Source organism: Pantherophis guttatus, chromosome 11 (genome assembly GCF_059756535.1).
Source record: "Pantherophis guttatus breed Tessera chromosome 11, ASM5975653v1, whole genome shotgun sequence".
NCBI lineage: Eukaryota > Metazoa > Chordata > Lepidosauria > Squamata > Colubridae > Pantherophis > Pantherophis guttatus.
Window position 1 is genome coordinate 6,425,625 of NC_142073.1, and position 17,327 is coordinate 6,442,951.

A 17,327-nucleotide genomic window follows, 5' to 3' on the forward strand; every position below is an offset into this window, starting at 1 on the left:
CCCAAGCTAAAGCTCCTCTTTGCTTTGTTTCACTCCATGCTTTGGTGCGGTGCTCCCTGGAGGTCAAATGAATCAGTGACTAGACCGGTCTCCAGCTGTGATATACGTCTAATTCTGCAGAGAATAAAATATAGAATGGAAACACCTCTCCCTTCAGCGTGAAACCTCTTGGGCTTTCGTCATCCCGAACTACTTATTATCCTGGTCCCCCGTCTTTCTACTTTTTCTTTCTTTCTTGATTTTGCACTTTGCCCTCCGTCTCTTAAAGAACAGGCCTCGGCTTTTATGTCAGGCTAATTCTAGTTTTGTGTGGTTGCACAGAGACAGTGGCTGCAGTACTTCAAACTCTCACTGCAGTTTTTTTTTTAAACCCTACTATTCTTCTGGCTACCTCACAGTCGCTGCGAGTGGAAATGGAGGCCGTCCCCTTCGCACCTACTTTTAACTATCTCTCTTCAAGAAGCGCTTCCACGTTTCGTCTTTTCTCTGGAGAGGCTTTAAGTTCCTCAACAAAGTAAATGTATTGAATTGTATCCCAAGAGAACAGGAGTTTTTTTTTTCCCCCTGTAGAAGATAATGAAAAAATAAAATAAAAAATCAGAATTCAGATTTGTGCCAAATTACAATTTACCGAAGGTATATTGATGTATATGCTAATATTTTAGTTCTGCTTTATCGTTAAGAAGAGCAAGTCCTCTTAATAGATGGATGGATGCAAATGAGGCCTATGCCCCTTTCGTCTAACCCAGGCGCCTCCATACTTGGCAACTTTAAGATTTGTGGACTTCGACTCCCAGAATTCCTCAGCCAACTGGGGAATTGTGGGAGTTGAGGTCCACAAGTCTTAAAATTGTCAAGTTTGAAGACCCCCTGATCTAACCCATCTTAGTCCTCCAGGTAGATTATCAGTAGTCCTGACTACTCTGCTCTGTTTCTTCAGCCTTCATCGATTAAGGAAGAATGTGGGTCCTTCTCACAGGAATTTGGGGTATTCTTTAACAACAGTGTCTTTGTTCTTGGAGTGCCAAATTATCTGATTTCAGATGATATCTGAATTGTGATGAGCATTCCCGGAGCACCTCCATTTTTTTGGAAGTGTGAGTAGAAACGTGATTGGCTCATCTCCATTTTGATCCAAGATTCCAACTTTGGTGAACAGGGTGGCATCATACTTTTCTAGCCTTAATCTGCACCTGCAGATGGAGGATATTCAACCCCCTCCCCAAATCTTCATTTCTTTATTTTTCTGAATAAAACATCAACTTGATATTCTTCAGATTGTTTTGGATGATGTTGTCCCCAAGCCATGGTCCACTAGGCCAAGTATGGGAGCTGTCAGCTCAGTAAATCTGGAAAGCTGCCCAATGAAGAAAGCTGGTTAGAAACAGAAGCCCACCTGTTCTTGTTTATTTCATCCTTTTTGCCGTGTTCTCCTTGACTGTTGCTTGAGAACAGTGTTTCCCAACCTTAAACCTTTCTAAGATGCATGGACTTCAAGTCCCAGAATACCCCAGCCAGCGTTGCATTGCATTGCTGGGGTATTCTGGGAGTTGCAGTCCACACATCTGAAAATCATTCAGGTTGGGAAACTCTGCTTTAGACGGATGCAAGGAGTGCATATAGGTCTCGGTGTATATAAATATTTCTGAATGAGACTGCTTGCAAGTCAGCTCAAAGATTTTAGCAGATTTCAGAATTATAGGCAGGGGGCCTCTGAATGCTCATAGCATTTTTCCGAGAACAGTAAATTTCAGTAGCTCTTGTTAAAGAGCTACATCGAAGATAGCTGGGGAAGCTAAATTGAACAACACACTGTTCTCTGTTTTCTAATCTCTTGTTGATTTGTAGTACAACAGGTAAAATGTGGTTTTTACGCAGCCAGCCTTGTATGTGAAATACCAACCGGGCTGTCCGAATGACGTTACTACTCTATAATTCTTGACCAGTTCTTTTTCTTCTTCTTCTTTTTGTTTTCCTGGATCCATTATTGATTTTTCCCCTTTTACACAGAGCCTAACAGTGGAGGATTAGGGAAAAAAGGTATAGTCGGAAAAAAGCTATGTTGAGATTACATGAAAAACCAGTAGGAGTACATGTTTCGATTAAATACAAGCCTGTCTCGGTATCTCGACTCAGAAGGGAAAGAAAAGTAGACGTGAAATATACTGTAGGAAGTGCACTGGATTCTAGTACTACAGTATTAACCAGGGTATCTCGGAAACTTAGCAACTGAGACTTAGAAAATTCTCAAAATATCTTAGAAGTAAACACTAGGAGGAAAAGTATTACGGTAAAGAAGCTTTTGAGAAACAACTACAGCTAAGAAGATGAGATAATTTTGTTTGATTTGGTATTTCCCTTTTAATGACTTGTGATAGCACATCCTGGAAAAGAGTATGTGACCTTCCTTCCTTCCTTCCTTCCTTCCTTCCTTCCTTCCTTCCTTCCTTCCTTCCTTCCTTCCTTCCTTCCTTCCTTCTCCATCACTGGAGGTTTTAAAGAAGAGATTGGACAACCATTTGTCTGAAATGGTGTAGGATTTCCAGCTTGAGCAGGAGGTTGGACTAGAAGACCTCAAAGGTCTCTTCCAACTCGGTTACTGTATTTTTCCTGCACTCACTAATGGTGATAATATCTACTTAGCATATAGCTGTATTTTTTTCATGATCTATCTTTAATCTGATCCTTCTGGTTTTTCAATGGTCCATCCATTGCCATTCCGAGTCCCTTCAACATGCCCCTGGTTGTCTTCTGTTTCTCCTCTTACTTTCCACACTTCTCAGCATCCAGAACCTCCTCCAAAGAGGCAGACCTTTACATTATTCCTCTGAAGTAGGGCGATTCGATCCTTCTCATTTGCGCTTTGAGATTTCTAGGCTGATTTGTTCAATTGACCATTTGTTTGCTTTCTGTTGGCTGCCCATATGGCCAAGCCTACAGCTCATCTCCATCAAAAAGCCTTGGTGGAGGTCTTCTAGTCCAATCCACTGCTTGAGCAGGAGACCCTATACCAGTGATGGCGAACCTTTTCAGCACCAAGTGCCGAAACCGGTATGCGCATGCATGTGCATGCATATGCATGCACTGGAGCATCAGAAACTCAAAGCTGGCTGGTGCACACATGTCTTTTTGGGGCAATTTTTGGGGCCAAAAACAGCCCAAAAAAGGCCCCAAAAATGGCCCAAAAAAGGTCCAAAAATGGCCCAGAAAATAGCCTGAAAAACAGCCTGAAAACGGCCCAAAAAAGACCCCCAAAATGACCTGTTTTTTGGCCATTTTGGGGGCCGTTTTCAGGCTGTTTTCCGGAGCTCCAACACCCACGAAGACCAGCTGGCTGGCACACATGCCCACAGAGTGCTGCCTCTGGCACGCATGCCATAGGTTCACCATCACGGCCCCCTACCATTCCAGACAAATGACTGCCCAATCTCTGTTTAAAAGCCTCCAGTGATGGAGCCCCCACAACTTCTGAAGGCAAGGTTGATAGGTTGATTTGTTCAATTGACCATTTGTTTGCTTTCTGTTGGCTGGGTTTAGGTTCCATTGGTTGATTGCTCTCACTGTTAAGAAATTTCTCCTTCGTTCTAAGTTGCTTCTCTCCTTGCCTAGTTCTCAACCATGGTTTTATTGTTTTAATCCATTTGACTGAGATGAAACCATAATTTAGATCAGTGATGGCTAACCTTTTCCAGATAGAGTGCCCAAAGTGCGTGTGTACCCAGACCCCCAAAATGCAATGTGTGCATGGCCCCCACATATGTATGTATATAGGCCCCTCCCACATGACTGAATCCCCTGCGCATGTGCGCGTGGCCACCTGCACTGGTCCGGCCCCCCCGTGCATGCATGGTACGGACCTGAAGACCAGCTGGCGGTGGGAGGCATACGCACATGTGTGGTGGAGCTGAACTTATTTACGGGACCGCCTACTACCACAAACAGCCTCCCACCGGCCGGTACGCTCTCATAGAGAGGGGCTCCTCCAGGTGCTGTCAGCCAAACAATGTCGACTGGCAGCCCCCAGGGGGAGGGCCTTCTCTGTGGGGGCACCTACTATCTGGAACGAGCTCCCCCCGGAGATATGGAGGATCCTGGATCTGCACACTTTCCGCCGTCTCGGGTGAAATTATTTAATTTGGTTTTAATTATGTTTTTTAACTTTTGTATTTATGTGTTTTATTCTGTGCTTGTTCACCGCCCTGAGTCCTTTGGGAGTAGGGCGGTATACAAATCTAATAAATGAAATGAATGAATGAAATGAACTTGGACAACGGCTCGCGTGCCATCAGAGAGGGCGCTGCGTGCTACCTCTGGCACGCGTGCCATAGATTCGTGATCCCAGATATAGACCATTTCAGAAAGCCATCAATTAGTTCTGTGTTAATAGTAGAACACCAAGAATTCTACCACAGCAATAAAGATGATTTGCCTGATATATTTTTCTCCTTTCTTTCTTAAACAGAAGAAGACTTACCAGTGTATCAAGTGCCAGATGACCTTCGAAAACGAAAGAGAGATACAGATCCACGTTGCAAATCATATGATTGGTAAGAAGTCTTCAGCCTTGCTTCCTTGGGCTTAATCTTTGCTGTTAACTTTCATACTTTAATCTGCAGCATTTTATTTTGTGATTCTTTGACGACGATTGGACATTTTCTGCTTAGGTGTGATTCCGATGGACCGTTGGATGTGGTTAGTCTTTTCGCTGTAAATTAATCTCTGTCAGCTCAACTCTCTGTGGTCCAGGGATACACATTAAGGCCTTCAAGTCATGTTCAAGGATCAAGATTGTGTAGTTTCTTTTGATTTTTGTTTTTTTAAAAAAAGATCTTTTATTTCTTCTGGTTTGGGATCCTATCTTGTAATCATAGCTTGTAGTAAATCTTAGTTAAGACACCCTGTTTTGGTAGCTACTTCAATATATGCATCTATAGCAGGGAAAGCATAAATTTGTGCTTGTTTTCGATCTGCTAAGTTTCTCTTCTTGTCTTCACGAAGCAGTGGTTTCTGGAGATAGAATGGTGGTCTGGAGATTCAAAGAAAACAGTAAACCAACATTAACAAAAAATATGGTTTGAGACATAGCTAAGAATCAGATTCCTCATCTGAAAACGATACTTTGAAAATCATCTGCCATACTTTTTCTATTTTAACTGGGAGTGTAGGGTGTGGAGTGAAGAGTAATCCTGATGTTTCCTGATTTTCATTTATTTACTTTTTTCATTGTCCTGGTTACTTTTCCTCTGCATTATTTCCCTTTTGAGATTGGGAATGGATCAAGTTTTCCCTTATTGGTTCATTTCAAAATACTGCCCGAACTTCCTTGGTGCTGCATCTGTTCCCCACTCTTCTCCTTTGTGATTGATTCAGACCCCTTGAAGCATTGGGATTGCAACTCCCAATTTCCAGCATGGAATTCTTTTTTTATTTTTAAATGTTCTCCTGGGATTCTTGAAGTTAAGGTCACAGTCGCTTTGGTGAGATGGGCAAACATCCATCTATCTATCTATCCATCCATCCATCCATCCATCCATCCATCCATCTATCTATCTATCTATCTATCTATCTATCTATCCATCCATCTATCTACCTCCCTCCCTCCGTCTCTCCCTACCTACCTACCTATCCATCATCCGTCTATCTATCTATCTATCTATCTATCTATCTATCTATCTATCTATCTATCTATCTATCTATCTATCTATCCATCCATCCATCCATCCATCCATCCATCCATCCATCCATCCATCCATCCATCTATCTATCTATCTATCTATCTATCTATCTATCTATCCCTCCTCCTCTTCCTCCCCCACCGCCTCCTCCTCTATCTTCATCTTCATCTGTCCGTTTGTCTGTCTGTCTGTCTGTATCTCTTTTACTCTCCCTCATTCATATCTATATTTACAGTATATCCATTTCTATAGGAGGAATATCTGAGTTCCATGTGTAGCTACAGCCGTTTTGCCTGGTCTTCGAGGCTTCTGAGTCTCCATTCCCTAAAATCTTAAATCTCTACCCCCTTTCCTTTACCAGCTGCTACCAAAAGTCATTCTTCAACCTAATGAGGAATTGGGACACTGATAAATATACAGAAATGGCCTCCTTCCTTTGCAGAGCTCCTTAGTCATGGTTAACATTCGTCAAAATTAACACGCCGGGAAGATTCAGCTGAGGCATGTCCCTTTGAAGAATGATCCTTCTGTGAGTTTTCGGGCTATCTGTATCTGTGGCGTCACAACTGTCGTGGCATAAGGAGTCCTGCCCAACTTCTTCTTCTTCTTGTGTTTTTAAATTGGCTGTACACCGCCCTGAGTCCTTCGGGAGAAGGGCGGTATAGAAATAAAATTATTATTATTATTATTATTATTATTATTATTATTATTATTATTATTATTATTATTATTATTATTATTATTATTATTATTATTATTCAGTGCATGATCAGAAGGACTGCCTCCCTAAGAGGAGATAGAAGGGAAACATGTTGCTTTGTTTTCCTTCTAAGATCTATGGGGTGTGTTTTTTTTTAAATAAAACAAATGAAAGATCCTCCTTTCCTGAACCTCATAACTGTAACCAAGTCTCTAAAATGAAATTGTTTCCAAACTAGGCTTTCACGGTTGAGGAGATGACCTCTGTTTTAATAATAATAATAATAATAAATAAGTAAAGGTAAAGGTTCCCCTCGCACATATGTGCTAATCGTTCCTGACTCTAGGGGGCGGTGCTCATCTCCATTTCAAAGCCGAAGAGCTAGCGCTGTCCGAAGATATCTCTGTGGTCATGTGGCCAGCATGACTGAATGCCAAAGATGCACGGAACGCTGTTAGCTTCCCACCAAAGATGGTCCCTATTTTTCTACTTACATATTTTACCTGCTTTCGAACTGCTAGGTTGGCAGAAGCTGGGACAAGTAACGGGAGCTCACCCCATTACGTGACACTAGGGATTTGAACCGCTGGACTGCTGACCTTTCGATTGACAAGCTCAGTGTCTTAGCCACTGAGCCACAGCATTCCCTTATTATTATGTATTATTTGTATATAATAGATAAAACAGCATTATCATCTAGGTATGATGGAAAAAATTCTTTCGACATATTTTCATTTTTTAAAGGATTAGAATTCCCTCTGCTTTTCCTGTGATTTTCTCCTTCCCTTTTAAGGCATTGTGTAGGACAACCTAAAGTTCTATTAAAACCTTAGGTTCTTTGTTCTTTCTTCCCACGCTGTCCTACTAATGGCTCCCACTTCTCCGTCCTCATCCTGCCTTTCACAGTCTCCTGTCTGATCTGTGGTTCTACTGTATGTTAGATGTGATGGACATCATCAGAATCTGAATCCACAGGGGGTGTAGGAGTCAGCCGGGCTGGCACCTAAGATCATAGGAGAAGCTTAATGATGCAGATTTCTCCCACCCCAGTTAGGAAGGAAGGAAGGAAGGAAGGGAGTATGTAACGTGCAGGCATTTAAGATGGAAAGCTGGCCCATCTTCTGTCTAAGAAGAAGAAGTCAAAGCAGTTCCTTTTCCCGAGTTCCTTTTTTGAGATGTGGAGAATCAAGATCACATGACGTGTTTGTAAGACTGCACTTGGAATACTATGTCCAGTTTTGGTAGCCACGATATAAAAAAAAAAAAGATGTGGAGGCTCTAGAAAGAGTGCAGAGAAGAGCAAGAAAGATGATTAGGGGACTGGAGGCTAAAACGTACGAAGAACGGTTGCAGGAACTGGGTATGTCTAGTTTAATGGAAAGAAGGACCAGGGGTGACATGATAGCAGTGTTTCGATATCTCAGGGGCTGCCACAAAGAAGAGGGAGTCAATCTATTCTCTAAACCACATGAAGGCAGCAATGGATGGAAACTAATCAAAGAAAGAACCTAGAAATAAGAATATTTTTCAGCTGCAGCCCAAAGAATTTGAAGGAAGGTGGGCAAACATTGGTCTTATTGTTGTTATTGGAAGTTTTAGATTGTGGCGGTTGTCATTCCAGCATATACAGAAGACTCTGGCTTGGGGAAATTTGAAATTGATACTGAAAAGAATAGCGGACACCATGGAAGAATTAAGACAGCTAAACTTTAAAACGTGACAGATGGTTTTTGAAGCATTACATGAAAATGAACATATTTCTGGACTTCACAATTGACTGTGTTAATTAATTATGGATACATTACAGATTCTAAATCTCTATCCAGTATTCTTTAATTAAATCATGTTTCACATTGTTCCTTTGAATTGGACAGTTCTGAGGACTTTGCGTTGAGCACAGTCGAATAGCCTTTTGATGCTCTCTAGAATCTATGAGACTACAGCACCCATCATCCCATGAGGACTTTTAGAACTGTTAGGAGTTAGAATCCCAATCTACTAGGAAGTCCCAAGTTGGGAAAGAGCTAAGTTAATTGTGAAAGAAATATAAAATTTAAATATCTTGGCTGGAATCCAGGATCTAATAGCATTCAAGGAGATTGCTGTCTTATTTCCTAGATCTTATCCGTAGAAGCTGGTCCTTTCTTCAAATTGATGTTGGACAGATCTTTTGCAAAATAAATTGAAGACCCATGATAGCTAGCAATTTTGGGAATTGCAGTCTCAATACATCTAAAATATTACAGGACCCATAGCAAACATTTGAACTTGAGAGGAACCCTATGATCTTCCTACTTCCGTAAACTTTCTTGGTACCCTTAAATGTTCTACATGGGGGCTACCCTTGAAAAGCATCTAGGAGTTCCAATTGGTTCATAATCGGGGTGGGCTTCAAAAATTTTAGCAAGGGGTTCTCTGCTCAGTTGCTGGGTGAGCGTGGCCATGGTGGGCGTGGCCTAGTTGGCCTTCTGCACCACAGCAGGGGGTAGGGCATTTTTGCCCTTCCCGGGCTCCGGAGGCTTTCTTCCAGCCTCCAGGAGGGCAAAAACAGCCTCCCCAGGCTCTGGAGGCCCTCTGGAGGCTGGAAATGGGCCTGTTTCCATCCTTCCTGAACTTCTGGTAGGCCTGTTTTTTGTTCTCCCCGAGCCTCCGCGCGTTCCCTGTATTTCCTGCATCCAAAACGGGCCCCATGGGGACTACTGCCTGGGGAGGGGAGGGACAGGGTGGGTAAGGCCAGCCAGGAATGGGATTTGGGGGTTCTCCAAACTGCACAGAATCTTAGCTAGAGGTTCTCCCAAACCCCTGCAACCCCCCCGTTGACAATGCAATGATCTGCATGTTTTTGCGCAAAACCATGTGTGCACCCCTCTTGCGGGAGCTGCATTGGCTGCCAATTTGTTTCCCTGTGCAGTTCAGTTCAGTGGGACAAGTTATCTGAAGGACCATCTCTTCCTGATTACATCACGCAACCCACCAGAACAGTAAAGCAGGGAATGTGGCAGGTCCTGTCTCCTAAGGCGGTCCCTCTGACGGGACCCGGAAGAAGGACCTTCTTCATGGTGGCTCCCTCCCTTTGGAACATCCTCCTCATAGAGATTAAACTACTGTCCCCACTTTGACACTCGTTCTCAAGGTCCTGAAGACCTGGTTTGGCCAACGGGCTTGGGGAACCCAGCGTGGGATGAGGCCCATTGAGTGGCTTGTTTGACGGATTGCTGTCGTCGGAGGGGGGGAGGGGGGGCTGATGGGTTATTGTTTTTATTATTTGTATATTGAGGTTTTTTTTTTATTTTTGTAAGTCACCAAGTGTCACTGATTGTGAGTGGGCAGATAGATAGGATAGACAGACAGACAATAGGTAGGTAGGCAGGTAGGCAGGTATAGACAATAGGTAGGTAGGTAAATAGATGGGGAGAGAGAAATAGATAGATTAATAGATCGATCGATTGATCGATCGATAGATACAGATCTCTCTCTCTCTCTCTCATCTATCCATCATCCATCATCTATCTATCTATCTATCTATCTATCTATCTATCTATCTATCTATCTATCTATCTATCTATCTATCTATCATCTAACTATCATCTATCCATCATATATCCATCATCTATCTATCCATCTATCTATCTATCTATCGACAGACAAATGCACCTTCTGTTAGCTACAGAAGGTGGAAGGCCTACGCTGATATTGACAAATATTACAAATTGACACGCCCACTGAAAACATCCTATTCTTCAGTCTTAACACAATTCTTTGCATCCTGGCAGTAAATTTGACTGGGATTTGGGGGTGGATTGATTTAAAAAAAAAACTAACAAACCCTGAGATAATGGAAATTATCAAAGGAAAAATCTATGGGAAGAATTGACTGAAACCGTGTTTCCTATTTTGAAATCCGTATATATTTTGAATAAGCAGACACGCTAATTGGCTGTGAATAATAAATAGGTTTCATCTGCTTGTTTCTTGATGTATTCATTATCCAATGCAGGATTTTTAGGTGGGAATTCTTTCGCACTGAGAAATTGCAGCGGCTGAGGAAACAAGAAACACATTTCTGATTTGGCTTTTTGTGGACAAGCTTGAGAGGAGAGCTAGCATTAAATGAGATCTCAAGTATTTCAGCGGATTCACCATCTGTTCACCTCCTTTTCATCCTCCACTCCCTTTTAAAAGGATACTGGTTGAGAACATGGGGTTAATATTTTTTTGAGTGAAGAGATATCATTCCTGAAAGCTGTTATTTATCCATGATTACACTACTGTAAGAAGAAATCATATGTATTTCTTTCTACTACCTACTTGAGGGGAAAAAAACCAAAACTATAGTTTAGGATGAAGGCGCTTAAAAAACAAAGTTCTTGATTTTAGTCCCACCTTAAGCATGAAAGCCAGCTGAGTGACTTGAGCCAATCACCAGGAGCCTGGGAGTTTTAGTCCCGCCTTAGCCATGAAAGCTGACTAGCTAACTTAGGATCAATCACCAGGAGACTGGGAGTTCTAGTCCCGCCTTAGCCATGAAAGCCAACTGGATGACTTAGGGCCAATCACAAGAAAACTGAGTTCAAACCCGACCTTAACCATGAAAGCTGGCTGGGTGATTTCGGGCTGGGAGTTCTAGTCCCATCTCAACCATGAAAGTCATCTGGGTGACTTCAGGCCAATCACCAAGAGACTGGGAGTTCTAGTTCCATCTTAGCATTGAAAGAAGGCTGGGTGACTAGGTCCAGTCACTTTCTCTGAGTCCAATCCACCTCACTGGGTTCTTGTTGTAGGGAAACTGGAAGGAGGATGTTGTTTTGGATATGTTTACCACCTTGAGTTATTTATTTTAAAAAAAAACAATACAGTTGGGATACAAATCAATAAAGGAACATAGTCTGTATTATTTACCAAGAGCCTTGGTAGTACAAGGGTTTAAGGCACCCTGTTATTAAGCTGCTTAAGACCAGCTGCCTGCAATTACTGCAGGGTTCGAATCTCGCCAAGGCTCAAGGTTGACTCAGCCTTCCATCCTTTCTAAGGTAGGTAAATTGAGGACCCAGTTGTTGGGGCAATAAGCTGACTTTGTATAAATATACAAAAGGATGAAGGCTATTGCTGAGCACATTGTAAGCCGCCCTGAGTCTTCGGAGAAGGGCGGCATATAAATCAAATTTAAAAAAAAAAAAATTTAGGAACAGGGGTTTACAGGCTTTATATTCCTTTTTTTTTTTTTTTTTAGTGCAGCCCTTCTGGAAACAAAGTTGATTTTGTAAAATATTGGTACCCCTTTCTTTGCTCCCTCTGTGTATGTGTTTTCATCAGTGGTGAAATGTAAAATCTGTTACTACCAGTTCTGTGGGCGTGGCTTGCTGGAGGGGTAATGTGACTGAGTGGGCGTGGTCAACTTTTTTTTTTTTTAACTTTTAAAACCATTTTTTTCTACAACCTCTTTGGCCGGAGAATGCTTTTAAAAAAATGCTTTTAAAAGCCTCTGACAATCCCAGCTGAGCCGCACGATCATCAGAGGCTTTTTTAAAAAAACTTTTAAAAGCATTTTTTCAGCCGAAGATGTTGTAGAAAAAATGGTTTTAAAAATAATTTTAAAAAAGCCTCTGATGATCACATAGCTCAGCTGGGCATGGGGGGTGGGGGGCAGCCGGGATTTTTGCTAACAGTTCTCCAAACCACCTGCCGCCATCGCTACCGGATCGGGCGATTCGGTCCGGATCAGGCGATTCGGTCCGAACTGGGAGCATTTCACCCCTGGTTTTTATCCTTTCAATCAGAGAGCATTGGATCAAATGCTACAATGCTTTGTTCCCTGACGTCCCTGGGAGTAAAACATAATTTTCCTTAATATATTCAGTCACTTTTTTTTAAAAAAAAAAATTTACCCTCACCCTTCTTTCATTTAGTAATTGAATAAGGAAAGAATCCATCTTTTGTGGCGATTGTGTCAACATTTCCATGTCGCCTGATACATTTGTAATTGGCTGTCGTCTCAGCGTCCTGTTGTTTTTGCGCCTTTTTAACCAGGTTAAAAATTCCTCTCAGCCCTCTAAATCAGTGTTCATAGGTGGCTGTGATTAGCCATCTTTAAACATTTCCAAGTGGTTTGGAATTTGCATACGAAGGTAGGAAAAGGAAGTGATGGAATCAAACACCTTTTCTGAAATCGGGTGTGCGAGCGTTGAGTTGTGAGTAGCCTGGAGTTAGCGTGAGGTTGGATTACCCATCAACATCTGCTAATTAATGAGGCACACTCTCGCCTTAAAGTTTGCACACTATGTAGGCATGTGTGTAAGGGAAGCTTTCATTATAAAAGCGGTGTGAAATTTTTTTTTTTGAATCTGCTATCTTGGACCTTTTTAATTAGGTAGTTGAGACTTATATGAATTGAGCCTGGAAATGACAGATGGAAGTTATGATTGGTTGAATCTGATCACATGACCAGACTTGGTTTTGATCATCTTTTCTGTGATGGTTGTTAAGTGAAAAAAAAAACCCCACAGTCGTTAAATGAACATTGCAGTCATTAAGTGAAGCCATTGTTAGCTATGGGCAGGACATTGGAAGTAAATGCCAAAACGGCTGTAAATTCCAGTCACATGACCATAGGGCATTGCAAATGGTCATACATGCAGGCCAGTTGTTAAGCTCTCAAAATGAGGTCATGTAATTGTGAGTGCTTGGTGCTCTCTGAGCTTGGTTGTTTTCTTGTACCCTGTTTCCCCGAAAATAAGACATCCCCTGATAATAATTGGGCTTTTGAGCACATATGCTAAAATAAGCTTCCCCCCCGAAAATAAGCCATCCCCGAAAATATTTAAACGCAGAGCTGGAAATCAGGTAAGACGGCAAGAGGAGCCCCGTCTTGCTCCACGCGCCCCAAAATAATAAGACCTCCCCGAAAATAATGCCAAGCGCTTATCTCGGGGTTCAAAAAAATATAAGAAAATTTATATATGGTTTTTAAATGCATTGTAAGCCGCCTTGAGTCTTCGGAGAAAGGCGGCATACAATTTGAACAAATAAATAAATAAATAAGAAAGACAGGGTCTTATTTTTGGGGAAACACTGGTAGGCATTTCATTACCCAAACTAGGTAACATCATCAGTTATGCTAGTGATGGTGTTACCTAGTGATGATGTTACCTACTAGAACTGATGATGTTACCTAGTTTAGGTAATGAAATTTCTGCAAGGAAACAACCAAGCTCAGTGAGCACCAAGGACCTACAAATATTCTCCCTTATTGATTGTAGATACATTTGTGTTGTGGCAGAATACAATCTGGGTCAGTGACCAGCACCAGAGATTTTGTCTTCCAAGCTTTTGGACTCATGCTGGAGTCCATCTTCAGGGAACGTCTCTCTAGCAGATTTTGTTTTGGGCTATTCTGTGTGCGGTATTTATCTGGTGCCTGTTGTATGTGACTTTTTTAGATGTTGATTGGGGTGTGTTGATGGCTGGCTTTCAAGTCATTAGCTGCGGTTTGCTTGTGCTGCCAAGTCCTCACCTTCTAAGTACCTGTTTCCCCGAAAATAAGACCCAACCGGAAAATAAGCCCTAGCATGATTTTTCAGGATGCTTGTAATATAAGCCCTACCCCCAAAATAAACCCCAGTTAAGATCGTCAGCAGATGGAGGCATTTAGTACAGTATTTCCCCCAAAATAAGACCTAATTGGAAAAGTAGCCATAATGCATCTTTTGGAGCAAAAATTAATATAAAACCCGGTCTTATTTTGGGAGAAACACGGTATTTGATAGGCTGGTGGTTAATCAGCACTTCTGTTGACTGACAAAGGGCCTGTTTTCCAGGCTTCAATCACATCCTTGGCTGTTTTTGTACCCGCTCGTCCAACAATCTTAGTAGTTGAAAAATTGAATGTGTGTCCTTGTTCACTGCAGTGTGAGGCTACCGAGGGGTTTGGGTCTCCTCATCTGACCGCTCGCTTGTGTTCTTGCAGTCTGGTGGTTAGTTTCCTCCCCGTCTGTCCGACATAGTTAGGGGGACACATATATCCTGGGACACGTATACTCACCTTCATTTGTGTTGTGTCTGATGTTGGAACTTCAAAACCATGTCCTAAGTAGCTTTTCGAGGAGGGGGGTGTCCATCATAATTTTGAACGGTCACTAAATGACCAGTCCTAAGTCAAGGACTACCTGTACACCATATTTGGAAAGGAAGACCCAGCGTATAACTTTTTAATTTCCAAGAGTGCTTTCTCTTCATCGACTCGAAAAACACCAAGGAAAAGCCACTGGGTGTCTGACTTTGGTTTTTCATAGCCATATGGTCCAAACCCTCCCAGGATTATAGCACTTCACAATATAGCAGAGAAGAACGCGTGATTCAGCGTTTTCCTATGTAAATCAATCTGAGATTACACAAACATAACAAAAGGCTTGTCCTGAAGGGGAAGAACCCTTGTGTCCTTGATGTGCTGAGTTTTTTCAAGTAGGCAGTTTTTGCCCGGGACATACATTCCCTTGTTTTCCACCCAAGCAACATCAGGAAACCTTGAGGAGAACTTCAGCTTCTGCTAAATTAAAGCAAATTTATGAAATCAGTAGCTGGATCTCCATATTGAGCAGGGGTGTCAAACTTGAGGCCCGCGGCCCTCATCCGGCCTGCGGGGTGCTTAGATCTGACCAGAGGTTGGGTTTCAGCAGGTTCTGACCAGTTCTGGAGAACCTGTACCAGAAATTTTGAGTAGTTTGGAGAACCGGTAAATATCACCTCTGACTGGCCCCGCCCCCATCTATTCTCTGCCTCCCAAGTCCCAGCTGATCAGGAGGAAATGGGGATTTTGCAGTAACCTTCCCCTGGAGTGGGGTGGGAATGGAGATTTTACAGTATCCTTCCTCTGCCATGCCCACCATGCCACGCCCAGCAAGCCATGCCGCGCCCACCGAATCAGTAGTAAAAAATTTTGAAACCCACCACTGGATCTGACTCATGGGGCCACCCTGGAAACAGTGAAGGACTGGCCTGCAGTGGCCAATGAAGGACTGGCCCTCCCGAGCTCCGTTTTTGCAGGCAGAGAGTTGCAGGAGGCCGTCGCAGCCGAAACGGAGGTCAGAAACTCGTTTTCGCTGGCAGAGCGCTCAGGCCACCACAAGCGCCCCCTCGACATGAGTGATGTCAAGCTGGCCACACCCACCCTGGTCCTGCCCCCCCATCCCACCCAAGGTCAAACACAACCCTGATGTGGCCCTCAATGAAATCGTGTTTGACACCCCTGATATTGAGTAATACCACAATGTGTTTTTCCTCTGCTTTTAGTGGAACACATTGTGTGGAGGGTCCAGTCTTTCTCCTTATAAACCATGGCTTAGGATTTTTGTTACCAGTGGGCCGAACCATCAGGCCTGGTTCATCAAGCCATGTTTAAAATAACCACAATTTACTGTGATGATGATCATTTGAGATCAGTCCCAGGCATACGTCACCGTCACATATGCCCTGGGCTGCTGAAGCTGGTTTGTTTTTGTTAGCACAATTCTTCTCTAGTGAGATATAGAGAGAGAAATGACTATTCAATGTACCACCACAGATCTCTGGTCAAAACAGGGGAAGAAAGAGAAATTAGTCGTTTGCATTTGAGGTATGAGCAGATCAATATCACCCTGTAAAAACTAGTCATACCACCTTACTGTAATAAACTGAGAGAACGTCCTTCCTTGAAAGACAGGAGAAGTAGGAGGAACTGCAGATTTGGTAATGATATAGGACAGTGATGGTGAACCTTTTTGGCACCGAGTGCCCAAACCAGAACGCACATGCATTTGAGCATGCTGGCTAGCTACTCTTTGGGTTTCTGGCATGCACATGTGTGCTGGCCAGCTGGTTTTTGCATGCACCAGAGCACTGAAAACCCAAAGATCAGCTGGCCAGCGCCCGCATGCCTGTTTTTTGGCTGGTTTTAGCTGTTTTTCGGGCCATTTTCAGGCCGTTTTCCAGCACTCCGGTGCCTGTGAAGACCATGTGCACCGGACATCATAAGAGCAGCTGGGAACAGTGCATGTGCCCACAGAGAGGGCTCTGTGTACCACCTCTGGCATTTGTGCCATAGATTTGCCATCATGGATATAGGAGAATATTTGTAGCTCAGGACTGAAATGAGGAGTCCTTGGTGCCCTCTGAGCTTGGTTGCTTTCTTGCAGATGTTTCATTACCCAAACTACGTAACATTACCCTGTTACAACCAAGCTCAGAGAGCACTAAGGGGCCCTCAGACTAGATAATGGTCAAAGAAGAGACAATTTAGCCTGCAGAAGCAATACGAGTGTCGCAAACATCTCAGAAAGAACCCCCCCCAAGTTTCTTGGACTGTAAAGGCCAGACTGTGTTTGTGTGTGTGTGTGGGGGGAAGTATAGCTCTTTTCTGGGTGTGAAGAGACTCCAGACTTATGACACGTTTGACCCCTCCCTCAGGTCATCTCCTACAAGGTGCATTCTACTCCTCACGACTGGTACTTCTTGTTTGAACTTCCTAGTACCGTGATGGCGAACCTATGGCACGCGTGCCACAGGTGGCAAGCGGAGCCATATCGGTGGGCACGTGAGCTCAGGTTCGGCGGGCATGCGTGTGCCAGCCAACTGATTTTCAGGCCTTCTGGGCCCACTGGAAGTCAGGAAACAGGCTGTTTCTGACCTACAAAGGGCCTCCAGGGGGTTGGGGAAGGCTCGTTTTTCACTCTTTCCAGGCTCCAGAGACTTTTTAGGAAATGGCCCATTTGGCGACTTCCAATGGGACCAGGAGTGGGGGCGGGGAAGGCTGTTTTCACCCTCCCCAGGCTCCTAGAAAGGCTCTGGAGCCTGGGGAGAGTGAAAAAATGGGCCTACCAGGCCCACCGTGCCATCGTGTGCCAGAAGCAGGGGGAGTGTGGAGGGGTCGCATACATGGGGGTGCGGGGTGCATAGAATTATGGGTGTGGGCATGCGCACGC

The 17,327-nt window shown here is 43.4% G+C and overlaps 1 protein-coding gene across 3 annotated transcripts in view; it reads left to right on the top strand.

Moving 5' to 3' along the window:
- ZNF423 (zinc finger protein 423) overlaps window positions 1-17,327 on the top strand; it is a 274,447-nt gene that overhangs the window by 132,706 nt on the left and 124,414 nt on the right. For all 3 annotated transcript variants that reach the window (XM_034426467.3, XM_034426466.3, XM_060682517.2), the window contains exon 5: window positions 4,463-4,547. In XM_034426467.3, the coding sequence (XP_034282358.1) occupies window positions 4,463-4,547 (85 nt within the window). The remainder of the gene's footprint in view (window positions 1-4,462; window positions 4,548-17,327) is intronic.